Consider the following 14679-nt stretch of genomic DNA (forward strand, 5'->3'; position numbering starts at 1 on the left):
TTTGTCACTTTCTTTGATACCCTGATGAATGTGAGTGATATAGAGGTAATAAATCATCCATGTGCTGTGCACTCACCTTTGTTCAGCCACTACCCATCTCATTTCCACGTTCAAAATCATTCATTCACACCTTGCAGCTTGCACAGGAACAATTTTTATTTTTTTATATCACACCACCGTTAATTCTAGCTATTTTAATTTTTTTCAACCAATCACTCATATGAAATTAGTTACCTTTTGGAAGTTTTTAACCTAAAAGAACATGGGCATATAAAAAAGTTGTCATATGGCTCGCTCATGGAAAAAATTATTATAAAGTTGTTATTTTGCGACATCCTTATTACATGCATTGATAAAATATAGTTTGGAAATGGCTGTAAAATTATAATTTCTTCAATGTCTATTGCCTAGTGAACAAAAATTCTCTTTTACCAACAAAGATTTTAGAATTGAAAGGGCACTATAAAGGGATTCAAGGTTTCCAACAAATATTAGAAAATGATATCCTTAATCAGGTCATTATGATTATTTGTAATTACTTGATTATCATATTAGTTTGTCAAAACTGTTATTTTACGTCTTTATATGAAGTGGAAATTTGTTTTATACAAATAAACGTATAACTGATTTATGGCATCATATGGTACATGAATTCAAATTTACCTAATGAAAAAAAACTTTTTTTTGTCGTTGCAATCATTTAGTTGATTTAGTCAAAATTTAATTTTCTCAACGAATAATTCTTTCACAGTATGTATAAAAGGCTTCATGATTAACCAGGGATTAATTATAAACGATTAATTTGTTAAAATTAAAATTGAATATTTCGGATAATACTTAAATTTAATTTCCGGTAAAAATAATTTTTACTTATTTTTAAATAAATTCTAAATTAGTCAGAATATTTTTTTAATCATGATAAACTGAAAGATTAAAAAAAAAAACTTATGATTGGACGTATGTAGATGATCAATCGTCTCGTAATAGCTAGCTTCGCGGATCATGTAGAAATTGACAATTAACTTCGTATTTGGTGATAAAATCCAACAGAAAAAGATATATGGGCATTGGGTGTTGGGGCTTACAGAATACTACTATTATTCAATTAACGAAGGCTGAATTAAACTAACAATAAAGGATTTGGTTTCTTAAAATGAGTGCACTTTTAGGGATAAAATAATAATAATAATAATTAAAAATTAACAGTTGAAATTATATTAATTTTAAATTTTATTATAATTTTTAATTATTTTTTAATCAATAATTATTTCATCCATCTTAGTGATGGTCCTTCCTCTGTGTCTATTACCCTATCCTTGACGAAACCAACTATGAGTCTTGGTCTCATACTGTATGGTCTTCATCTCCAAAAACAAAATGGCATTCCTCCTTGGCACAATCCTGATCCCTTCAGTCAAAGAACCTCTTTACTCAGCTTGGGAGAGATGCAACACTCTCATCATGTCCTGGCTTTTGAATTCACTTTCCCCCTCCATTGCTCAAAGCGTCATCTTCCTTGAATATGCTACCGACATTTGGAACGACCTTCGTGAATGTTTTTCACAGGGAGATCTTCTCCGCATTGCAGAGCTCCAGGAAGAAATATATGGTCTTTCTCAAGGTAACCGTCTTCTCTCTGACTTTTACACTGCCTTGAAAACCCTCTGGGAGGAACTGGATAATTATCGTCCTTTTGTTACCTGTTCTTGTGAGGCCAAGAAATGCCATCAGCAGGATTTTGTCATTAGATTCTTGAAAGGATTGGATGAATGTTTTTTTGTTGTACGTTCCCAAATCTTGTTTATGGATCCCCTTCCGACGGTCAATCGAGTTTTCTCCATGGTGGTTCAACATGAATGTCAGCTTAGTGTCGTTCCTCCTTCCTCTGTTGAACCCAATAGCTTTGTCAATGCTTCCAATGGTTTTGGTAAAGGTCGCAGTGTGTCTAGTTCGTTGTCCACCAACAAAAATGCTTCCAATAAAAAGTGTTCTTACTGCCACCGCACCGGACACACTATTAACGTCTGTTGGGGGAAGCACGACTATCCATCGGGTCATCCTCACTACCTTGGCCGCCCACGGTTCAACAACCGTGACTCCTCTTCTTCTGCCAATAGCACTGCTTCAATCGACCCAGTGGAGAGACCGACTGCCTCTTCATGCCCTATTACTTTGACCCAAGCCCAATATCAATCTCTAATGGCCTTGATTCAACAACCCAACTCTGCTTCTAATGCTACAGGGAACAACCTTGTCCAGCCTAATAGCGCCAATCTCATTCAAGTTCCTTTTAATAAAAAAAATGGTTCTGACTTTAGTGGTATATCATTTATTTTTTGCAACAATACACACTTCACACACAATACTTCTTCCACCACCCGTAAACATAGTGTGCCCTGGATCATAGACTCAGGAGCCACAGATCACATTGCATCTTCTTTAAAGTGTTTTTCAAGTTATTCTAAAATAAATCCTATTCAAATTAATTTTCCAAATAAATCCATTGTCACTGCTTATATTTCTGGAACAATTATATTTTCTCCAAATTTCATTCTTCACGATGTCCTCTTTGTTCTTGAATTTCATTTCAATCTCTTGTCTACATCTAAGTTGCTTAAGACTCGTAAATTTACTCTTATCTTTGATGATTTCTTTTGCACTATACAGGACAAGCATTCGCTGCAGATGATTGGTTTGGCTAATCTAGAGCAAGGTCTTTACCAATTAAATATCAACAAAGAAGCCAAGATCTCCCAACCAAAAAAATCTCCATCAACAATAATATTGTCCACACCATCTCCTATTCTAACCTATGACATTTTAGACTAGGGCACCTTTCGGGAAATCGTTTAAATATGTTACATGAACAACTTCCTTTTATTCCAAGTCATGTTAATGAGAATTGTGACATTTGTCATTTTGCTAAACAAAGATAATTGTCTTACAATCTTAGTACTAGTAGAGCTTTAAAGATTTTTTATTTAGTCCATATGGACATTTGGGGTCCTTTTTCCAAAGCTTCAATTCATGGAGAAAAATATTTTTTGACCATTTTAGATGATTTTAGTATATATACTTGGGTAGTGTTATTAAAGTCAAAATCTGAAGTTAAAATGCATGTCCAAAATTTTATTGCTTTAATAGAAAATCAATTTGATTCCAAAATAAAGTGCATTCGTTCAGATAATGGACCTGGATTTTTTCTTAAAGATTTATTTGCCACCAAGGGTATCATTCATCACACTAGTTGTGTTTGCACCCCTCAACAAAATGGGTGTGTAGAAAGAAAACATCAACACATTCTTAACATTGCACATGCCCTTATGTTTCAATCTCAATTACCTAAATATTTGTGGTCTTATGCCATAAAACAATCAGTCTTCCTTATCAACAGAATACCTTCTCCAGTCACTAATAAACAAACACCTTATGAGCTTTTGCATAATCGTAAACCAGATTTTTCAATGCTTAAAGTTTTTGGGTCTTTATGTTATTCTTCAACCAACGAACCACATCAAAAATTTGATCCTAGATCTGGACATGGTGTTTTTCTTGGATTTCAAACTAGAACAAAAGGGCACGTCATTTTAGATTTCTAATCAAGAGAAATTTTTGTCTCGAGAAATGTTATATTTTATGAAACAATATTTCCTTTTGTTCAAAATAATCAGGTTCCCAAGGAGGCCCAACGTGATCCTCTACCTATGCCAACTAATGCCCAAAACCTTCATGAAGAAAACCCAATACAAATGCCCAATCTGGATTTAACTCCTACTTACACCACCCAACAACCCAACTTTATCCCATCTCCAAACCGACATTTACCATCATTTTTTTCACCTTCGCTGCAATCACAACTTCCTTCAACATCTCCACAATTAAGTTCTCATCAATTTAGGACACCTGGTTCCCCTTCTTTCACCATTGACACTCATTTGCACCATAGCCCCACTCCTACATCTACTCCCTTTGTCCCAAGACGCTCTTCTCGACCTATCAAACCCAATGTTTGCCTTGCAGACTATATCTGTAGCATCGAGACGCAACCAAATCAATCATCATCAACATGCTTGTATCCCCTCCAATCTGTTTTGTCTTATTCCAACATCTCTGAGTCTGAGCGTCACTATATAATGAATCTATCTTCTGGGATTGAACCTCAAAGTTATCAGGAAGCGATTTTGAGTCCCTATTGGGTTGAAGCCATGAAAGATGAAATTGAGGCTTTAAAACTCAACAACACCTGGGAAATTTTTGATACTCTAGCTGGTGTTAAACCCATGGGATGAAAATGGGTCTACAAAATTAAGAGAAAATTAGATGGAAGCGTGGAACGGTACAAAGCACGATTGGTTGCAAAGGGTTTCTCTCAAGTGGAAGGAATTGATTTCTTTGAAACATTCTCTCCCGTGGTAAAAATGACCACTATTCGTGTCATCCTCACTCTTGCTTCTGCAAATAAATGGCAGCTTCAACAACTCGATGTGAGTAATGCTTTACTCCACGGTGACTTGTCTGAAGAGGTTTATATGACAATTCCTCAAGGATTGCAAGGACATGGCTCTTCTCAATGTTGTAAACTCAAAAAATCTCTATATGGTCTCAAGCAAGCTAGCCGCAAATGGTATGAAAAGCTTTCTGATCTTCTTATTTCATCCGGTTACCAACAATCACATGCAGATCATAGTTTATTTATCAAACACAATGGATATAAATTTACAACTTTGTTGATCTATGTGGATGACATTGTTTTAAGTGGGAATTTTGCTGCTGAAATGGCCCAAATCAAAAATATTCTTCATTCAAATTTTCGAGTTAAGGATTTAGGAGCATTGAAATACTTTATGGGTTTAGAAATAAATCACTCTGCTGATGGCATATATGTATCACAATGTAAATACTATCTTGAGTTGCTTGTTGATTTTGGAATGATGGGTTGCAAACCTTGTTCAACACCTATGGACAGTTCATTGCGGCTGCATCAAGATGATTCTAGTGATCTTCTTGATGATCCTTTATCCTATAGGCATCTTGTTGGTCATCTAATTTATCTCTCCACAACCCGTCCTGACATTGTTTTTGCAACCCAACAACTCAGCCAATTCATGGCTCATCCCACAAAGTCTCATCTTGGTGCTGCAAGGAGAGTCTTGAGATACCTGAAGGGTTCTCCAAGCAAAGGTCTTCAATTCAAGAGGGACACTCTTATACATTTAATTGGCTTTAGCGATTCAGATTGGGCGACTTGTGTTGACACCCGCAAATCAATCACAGGTTATTGTTTCTTCGTTGGGAACTCTCTAGTGTCATGGAAAACAAAAAAGCAAAATACAGTGTCTTGTTCGTCTTCGGAAGCGAAGTATCATGCTCTTTCTACAAGTACATGTGAACTATAGTGGCTCACATATCTTCTCAATGATTTTAGAATATGTTGTTCCAAACCTACAACATTATATTGCGACGACCAAAGTGCACTTTACATTGCATCAAGTCCAGTGTTTCATGAGAGAACAAAACACTTGGAAATTGACTGCCATCTTATTCGAGAAAAGGCTCAAGCAGGTCTAATGCGGTTGCTGCCAGTTCCATCCTCTCATCAGCTTGCTGACATGTTCACTAAGGCATTACCACCTCATCTCTTCAAGTCAAATGTATCCAAGCTGAAGTTAATTGATCTTTATACACCTCCAGCTTGAGGGAGGCTAACAGAACAATGGCCCAAAACCCGTATAGTCCAATAGCTCTCATTCTTGTAAATATCTCTTTATGTACACATTTTTCTATTATGATCCTAGAGTAGATTCTAGAATAGTATGAGCTGGAATTTGTTAGGCAAAAATGATATTTTTTGGCCTTATTCCTTTAGGATAATATGTGTATATAAAATTGTATCTTTTTGTTGAAATCAATATACAGAATTCATTACCTCAGTCCCCTGAATATCTTCTCTCTTGTCCTTATTTGTTTTAATTATAAAAGTAAACAATGCGTTTGCAATGATAATAATATAAAGAATTTTTGTACGGTTAACTAATCAGAAATGAAATGTATAATAAGTTTATTTATTTATAGTTAAACTTTTTTATAATATAAATAAACTTTTTGTACTTTTGATGCATACGTTTTATTAGTTTGATGTTCTCGAATAATTGTAGCTTATTATTTTTTCTTTTCAAAAATTATTATCATTGTTTTGAAAATCGGTCATCACCCGATTCGACTAGAAATCAATCATGTGTCTAATATAATCTAATATTTCTTGAAAATTGATGTATCATAAAAATTAGTTAAAGAACTGGTTAGAAACTAATAAATTTGGTGGTTAACCTATTTTAATTTAAAACTATTTTTAAGAAAAAACTTTCAAAACAACTTAGTTTTGATTTTTTAAAAAAGAAAAAAATATTATAACTTATAATACTTTTGAATGAAATTTTTTATTATTATTATGAATATATGTATTTTTTTGTTTAATATTATTAAAATATCAAAAAAATATTTTATTAAAATCAATTTCATCCCGTTAAATTATTGATTCTTGAATAAGTATTTTTTATCGGTTGATGACTAGACCGATGCTATGAACATTGATTGTAATAGACAGAATCAAGTGATAGAAGGGACGAGACCATGCTTATGTAATATTTTTGGAGTTTTCTTTTTGGTCTACTATTTATTATAATAGGAAAAAATCAATAATAATTAAAATGATTATTATACACCTAATAAAAATTTATTCACACCTAATTAAAAAGAGAAAAAAATATAAATATACAATGAGAGCTAGTTTGATGCGATAAAAGAAAAGAGAAATAATAATGAGTGATAATAAGGTATTTGGAAAAGTAGTTTTTAAAAATTACCGTTCTTTCAAATAATACTGCAACTCACTAGGGTCAGTTTTTTTTTTGTGAAAAACTAGGGTTAGTTTAGTGATGAAGAGATTAATTAATTTTTATGAGATTTTGGATTAAAACTTTATTGTTTTTATATGCTAGCAATGTTTTTTATTTTGTACCATCTTGTCTTGATGCTCTTATTTGGAACAAAATGAAATAAGCAAGTTTTTGTCAAGAAAAAATTAAACTTTATTGTTGTTAATGTAAAAAAAATATCAATAATACTATTGCTGGTAGATTATATTCATCATAATAATACTAATAAGTAATTTAGTCTTTATATTATATAAAACAAATGTTTCTTTTATATAATTAAAATTTATAATAAATAAATATATTTGTTCTAATATTTTAGTTTATGAGATACACATGTTAAAATGTTTATTTTATATAACCAAAATTTATAATAAATAAATATTTTGAATACATAAATTATATTACAATTAAAATTTGTAACAAATAAATATTATAAAATATAGATTATATTTAGATTTATGATAAACAATTTATATTATGATATTTGTCTGTCTAGAGAAATTTTTATATCTTTCGCTCTCAAGTGAATTTTTTTCTATTCTTTGTATATGAGATTTGTTCTTGAGAAGGTTTCTCAAGATTTGTGTTATGTTGTAGGTTTCTACATTGTATAAGGATATTGTTGTAGGTTTTAAGAATTAATAGTGACATATATGGTCTCCATATTGCTTGTGAGTTTGTTTGTAATATTGTGTTGATTAATGTAAATCCAAACTTAGGTTGTTTGGATAAATTGGATGTAGATCAAAAGTTATAATTAAATAAATATAAAAATTATTGTACAATTTTTTTTTCTCCTTCATCTTTTTACTTTCTTGTATTGGTTCTTTATATTTTTTAGTTCATTTGATTTCATACTTCAATTTATCTTGAGTAAAATTGAACCTAGGAATTAAGTATATAGCTAGGTAAATCATAGAGCATCACATACCAACCAAATCAATTCAAGTGATATTCTGATTTTGGATATATCAAAGAAGTTTTCTGAAAATAGTTTTTCGATTAAAGAGTTATTCAGAAGAAAAAATAGTCTCCAATTCACTCCCCCTCACCCCCATCATTATATTAAACTTTGAAAAGAATAAATAAGGGAGGTGAGTGTTTACCTTTTTTTTAAAAAAAATAGGCGAGTGTTTACTTAAAAACTAGGGGACGTGTATGTGACATTGAATGAAACTTCAAGGAATTAGGTAAGTATCATTTCTCCTTGATTCCTTTTAATATTTGATTGATAATTCATGGATTAAATAAAAAATGAAAGTGAACAATTCTATTAATCCCAATTGAATACAATTAATTCTTAATCAAGTAACATGTGTAACCAAGTAAAATACAAGTATGTGGATACATCAATCCCCTGGGAGAAGCATGAGAATTTAATGTGATCCTTCTAATTAAGTTAGAAACTAAAAACAAAATAAAATTAGGGTATATGATGTCTAAGAGTCAACTATAACATGGTTAGCCCACATGGTACAAAGAGCCAATGATATGGTGAGGAAAATGCCTATCTTCTTCAAGACCACACTAAATCCTTTCCCGCATTTAATACCAACAGACCAAAAATTTTCTTGTTCATTCCATATGATGTTCTCAGCTGGTTGTCTCATAATTTTCTTCATGGAGTTAGCACCATCAAAGCATTTGGGGTCCGATTTCAAATCTTCCACTTGTTCCTTCAAAAACACACAATGCATCAACAAAAGTGCAAAGAGGAACACAAGGGCACTTGCTATTGTGTTTGATGACTTTGTCAGCTTCCCCATCACATAGGCCTTGAACTTTCTAAAGAAAGGGGGCCCTTGGTTAACCATTACTGCATTCTCTATAGATTGATCTTCAGCCATTAATGGATTGAGTTGAACTTTCACGGTTTGTGAAGGAGCTATTTGATGAAAGAATGTGTCAGCTACTTGGCGAGTGGAGACAAACATTCCATGACTGACTTTTGTTTCCTCAACAACCTCAAAGTTTGTAGAATTTGAATAATTAATGTTACCCTCATCTATGAAGTTCTCATTGTGGTCGTCACCATTGATGAACCCCATTGAGAAATCGTCAATGTCAGTGTCATTGAGTTCTTTGTTGTTATTGTGTTGCTGAGATCCTACTGCAAATAAAGGACGATAATGTTAATTTTGTTACTCAATACTATATATTGATAATTTTGTTCATAACTATGTCATTAGAGAAAGCAATTATGTATAGTAAATACCTTGCACCTCGTTTTCTTCCCTGTTAGTTTGGAAGTTTGAGATATGCTCAATCGGCACAATCTTTTGCTCCTCCATAAAGCCCTGTGTCAAATAAGGCAAAGAGAAATTGATGTACAGCAAACATTCTTTTATACAAACATATGTAGAATGAAGAGATAAAAAGAGAATTGAAAAATAAATGATAATATATTATTGATATTATGGAGAAAGATATTATTATAAGAAGTATATTTCTTATGCAAATAATCATATAAACTCCAGCATTTAATTTAAATATTAGCAACTAGTCAACTATTGTATCTTTTGGGGTCTAGTCCATGCCAGCCACATCAGTGTTCCAAATTTAAATGATATTTATATGCAATTTTGCCTAATAGTATATTAATTTAAAACCCATTTTTAATTTGTGTGCATACCTTAAGCCAATAATGAATTAATGTCTAAGATTGATATATACGATCATAAATATGCCAGAATTATGCATGCTTCTAACTAACTAAAAATTAACATTAATTACACAACATACCTTTTCCATATTTTTGCTGGACATTCCAACCCATCTTAAGTTCTCCACCATCCTCTCTGTCTTGAATCCATCATCAAGATCCCCGATCTCTATTGATCTTGCGTTAGGGTCTTCCCATGCTTTGTCAACAAATCCCATGGTGTTCATATCATTCACACGATTGTAATTGTTGCCAACCATAAAAGTAAAATCACTTTCATGAGGTGCAGCATAGTTATTTTCATTGGCACCCAATGCCTGTGAATGTGATGAGTAGTTGGACTGATTTATTAACTCATGGGAAGCATGAGCAACTGAAAGAATTTCCTGCAAGATATCTGTTTCATTATTTCTGCTTCCTCCACACATATTGGAACCCGAGGCTTGTGCCATCTTCAGCTCGGAAATGCCAACTTGAGGGAAGTCCTGCACCTCCAAAGGAGGCATGGTAAACCTATGTTGCATCCTTGCACACTCTAGTGCTATATCCACCTGCAAATCAAACCATGTGCACACAAGGCCGCATAATTAACGAATTTAATAGACATGCATTCTAAATGTAAAACACCATCAATTGAATTAGAAAATATTCTTAATATGACTTTTATGTTACTGTAATTTATGATTTGATAACAAGGTATAAATTTTTTTTACAATGTCGGTACATATATTATTTATGCATAATTAAAGGAAAAATATAATTTTTTATTCATAAGGTTGTGCTTGTAAATGGACAAGGTAAATTAAGTTTAATGATCCTCTTGTAACTTATCCAACCGCTTTCAATTTTGAATTAAAGTAAACAAGATATTAAATTTTTTTTCTTAATTTAATTATGATTTTTTTAAAATTATTAACCATAATTCTGACTGTGGTTATAGTATTTTTCATTTTTTAATCCAAATTGTAGGGGAGCTTAGTGATACAAACGAAAATAAATTATAATGGAATATAATTAGTTGGAAAAGAGTGAAACAATAAGGGAACGATATATAAAGTGTAATATGCCCTAAGATTTTATTTAATTATGTCTACAATTATAGGTATGTAGTAGGTACCTTTGATGGAGGGTAACTCATAGATCCATAATTGGGAAATGAAGAAGCAGATGTTGGAAGATTGGGTAAGTCTTCTGCTAAGAAGTGTGACCATGTCCCAATGTTATTATCCCTTGTCCCACCATTGATATTGATATTGAGAGCAGACCCAATATTTATGTTTGGGGATGGGCATGTATCCCACGGCATCAAATAATTTGAGCTCTCTAAAACTTCACCTCTTCCTTCTGAGTATATCTCAATGTCAATGCTTGATGATTGATCACTTGTAATCTGATTTACATGGCTAGGAACATTAACATAGTGCTGATCTCCAACCTTTGGGGGAATCACTGCAGTCTTCTTGCACACACGGCAAAGAGCATATGCATCCTGAAATCACACATGTCAAAATAAAAACAATTAAAACTTAACCTCTAGAATTTAAAAATTAAATAATTAATCTCGACTTCTGAAATGACAATTTGTGTAGAATTATTTCGTAAAAATTAGTGTTTATACAATTCAGTTTCAAAATCTATCAACTTCGTGACAATAATTGTCTCTCAAATCTGGTTAACTTCAGTTTAAAAGAACTAATTTACCATAAAGTTGACAAATCGGAAGATAATTGTATATATAGACAAATTTACAAAAGAAAAAAAAATAAATCCAAGCTATTACTTTTGATAAAATTGTACTATTTAGTCATATGTTCTGTAATTAAAGAAATATACATGCATGTAATATATCCGAGTGTAAGAAAAGGAATAATGGAAGAGAAAGGAAACGAGAAAGAAGATGAACCTACCTGCAAGCCTGAATTAGTTTCGCACTGAGTCTCATCAAGACGATACTCATGCATAACCCAACCTGTGCGACATCCATGTGGTGCCCTACCTCTATAGTAAACTAGGGTTTTCTTCATCCCTATTGCACGGCTCTCAGAGTTCACCTTACGGTCCTTCCCTGTGGCCTTCCAATACCCAGATTTGGTTGCACGATTGGTCCTTGATCCATTTGGGTACTTCCTATCTCTAGGGCTGAAGAAATACCACTCCAAATCTTTACCCGGTAACAATGACTTCCCTATATATATATAATATATGTAATGTAAGTAACAATAACATTAACATTAACATTAATACATGTTCATTAATTTCAAACTTGCATTGGTTACCATGAAAAAAAGTACTAAATGAGTTTATAAAAAGTAATGAAAATTAGCAACTCTAGATATATATACATTGTAATTCTCTTTTTTCTTTTGTTGACTGTTTTTGGCTTGGGAATCCCACTATTCCCTCATTACTATGTCTTGACGTTCACAACAGTATAGGATTATAGAAAGTAGTACCAACCCTATATTTGAAGGGTCTATATCCCCGTACAACGTACGTAAACATCATATCCCTAGATATTTTATGCGGAAGCAGAAAAATATACTTGACCAATAAAGCACGTATGTGTTTCGAATTCATGCATGATTGGGTGAAGACCGCAACCAAATAGTACTAGTATACTGTCTAAAGAAGCGTGCCCCCCACTTTTTTAAGATTCTTTTGCATAGCCATTAACCAATAATGATTCGTCAATAAAAAACAAATTATAGGTGTTTTAAACATGGGTATGCTAAAGTTAATTAGTATATTCAAAAATTCAATTCAACAAACTAATCTTAAAATTTCTATACATCTTTTTTGTTCGATTGAAGAATGAGCAATCAATCCAATTAGATATGTAATTAATATCCATGCATGACATGATGAAAAATTATTGTGTCATGTGTGTGTGGAAGTGTTAAGTGTTGATTAATTAATTACCTGGCAAGTCCCATGGTTCACACTTATAAAGATCAACTTCATGGATGATCTCTAACTCAATCTTACGACCATTTATCTTTCTTTTGAGGTAATAAGAAACGAGTTCCTCGTCGGTGGGGTGGAACCTAAACCCAGGAGGCAATGAAACAGGAGCCATATTCATATATATAAATCTTAATCAAGCTGAAATAAACTATGGAGCTATATATATATAGTTGCCTCGTGACCGTAATAAAAACTGGGGCACAAGGCCTCAATTTCAAGCCCAGATCACCAATTCTACAAATCAAAACCCTGCCATATAAAACAAAAACAAAAACAAAAACAAAAAACCTTATTAGCTAGCAAACCCAAACAAACATAAATTTCTTTATTTAGTGCATGTATATAGAAAAACATATATAGTTATAAGGAAGATGGATATATGAGACCTTAATTGGGGAGGAAGAAGATCCAAAGAGAGAGGAAGAAGATGAGAGAAAGTTTTGGGAGGGAGAGAGAGTGGAATGTTGGGGTTGCTTGGGGTTTTGATAAAGGGGACAAAAAGAGAAGGAGAGAGAAGATTGGAAAAACGAAAAAGCAAAATTGGGAGCTGTCTCTCTCTTTCTTTTTTCTCTTTGAAGTACTTTTCGTTTGTTTTTTGATCAAATGGATGATTCCTCTTATCTTTGGCTTGAAGCTTGAATTAAGGATTATTACATTTCTCTTAACATTATTATAAACGTCCCTTGTGTTCTCCAATGATCCTATGCTTCCTGCTTGTTCTTTCTTAGATTCTGACATGACAATACATATGAATGGATGTAATTCAAACCTTTATTCCTTGAATTAAGAATCTGTACATTCACGTGAGGAAACTGTACCCAACGAACTTTGGCGGCTATTCCCAACTGAACTAACGACCCTTTCACACTTTCCTTTTGTTTCCATATTCATTCTTTTGAACTTCATAAGTGCCCTTCCTTTTCTTTCCCCTTCTCTTCAACTTTTCTTTTACTTAGATTTTATGTTATAAATATATATAATGCTTGAAGAATGAAAACTTTGATTTTAAGGTTTGGAATTCGAGTCTCAATTCGTTGAGTCAGAGAATAATGATGATGTTATGACTGACTACATGAATATGTTGATTAGGGTTAATTTCCATATCAAATGTTTACAACGTGTGTGTTTGGGCTAATTATAATATGCAAAAATTCAATGATCTTCTACCATATGCAAAAACATGTTGAGTTCTGAATATTTGGGGATAAAAAAGATAGGAGTATTTTGACTAGTATATTAAATCTTGCAAAACATGCTGAGTTAATGAGTTCTGAATATTTGCAAAAAATGATTAATACCACATTATAGCTCCCTTCGATTCTTCAATATTTGAAAACATTTTTCACACTTAACAGTTAACACTATCAACTAATTGTTAGTCTAATTACATTTGAACAAGGAATTTTACATGTGAGAAAAACATAAAAAGAATATTATTCTTTACTTGTAAATTAAATAAAAATAACTCCAAAATCCTACTAAACCTTAAACTCAAATCATATAAATTAAATGGACTTGATAATGCAAGTCTATTTGTTTTTAGAAAGAATACATTAGTAAATTATAACTATAACTAATCTTAAAAATATATTTTGATATAACTTATTAACCTCGTATTCCTTTATAAAGAATAGATACATATTAACAAATTCTTATGAGGTTTACTAAACTACAATCACTTTTTAAAAAAAAGAATGTGTTAGCAAACTAGAACTACATTTATTCTTAAATTATATTTGGGTGTAAATTGTTAACTCCTAAAAAATAAGTGAGTTTACGTTAACAAATTTTTAAATTAAATTCAATTTTTGAAACCAAACTAATCCCAACTGAACTAATTCTTTTATCGTAAATATACTTTAATTGGTATTTTGAATTTAAGGGGTTTTATAGTTTTTTTCATGATAAATTTATATATTGTTTTATCAAAACTTATGATTTCTTACATTTTTAATAAATATTTGAAAGTATATATAAACTAATAAACTGTTTAATTCAAAACAAACTAAATTTTGATTCAAATTTATTAAAAAAACTCAAAATTAAATCAAACCAATTAATTTTGATTGATTGATTTATATATTTTTCAAAATCAAAGCAAACTAATTCAATTCATGT

General features: G+C 31.9%; 1 protein-coding gene across 1 annotated transcript; it reads right to left on the bottom strand.

The window, feature by feature from the left end:
• Positions 1-8366: 8366 nt before the first annotated feature.
• On the bottom strand, positions 8367-13136 carry LOC100818019 (NAC domain-containing protein 86). The gene is made up of 7 exons (XM_003552840.4): positions 12948-13136; positions 12517-12810; positions 11505-11782; positions 10715-11086; positions 9678-10148; positions 9151-9232; positions 8367-9045 (listed from the first exon to the last, which is right to left on the bottom strand). Exons 2-7 carry the CDS (start codon positions 12677-12679, stop codon positions 8375-8377), a joined length of 2037 nt encoding a protein of 678 aa, XP_003552888.2. The 5' UTR covers positions 12680-12810; positions 12948-13136; the 3' UTR covers positions 8367-8374.
• Positions 13137-14679: the final 1543 nt, after the last annotated feature.

This window comes from Glycine max, chromosome 18 (genome assembly GCF_000004515.6).
Source record: "Glycine max cultivar Williams 82 chromosome 18, Glycine_max_v4.0, whole genome shotgun sequence".
Taxonomy (NCBI): domain Eukaryota; kingdom Viridiplantae; phylum Streptophyta; class Magnoliopsida; order Fabales; family Fabaceae; genus Glycine; species Glycine max.

Excerpts from the sequence above, each read along its gene's own strand:
- LOC100818019 (XM_003552840.4), bottom strand. The coding sequence starts at position 12,679 with ATGAATATGGCTCCTGTTTCATTGCCTCCTGGGTTTAGGTTCCACCCC. Across the intron at positions 10,149-10,714 it reads TGAGTTACCCTCCATCAAAG|GTGGATATAGCACTAGAGTG; the intron begins GTACCTACTACA and ends TTTGATTTGCAG. Across the intron at positions 9,233-9,677 it reads CCAGCAAAAATATGGAAAAG|GGCTTTATGGAGGAGCAAAA; the intron begins GTATGTTGTGTA and ends TATTTGACACAG.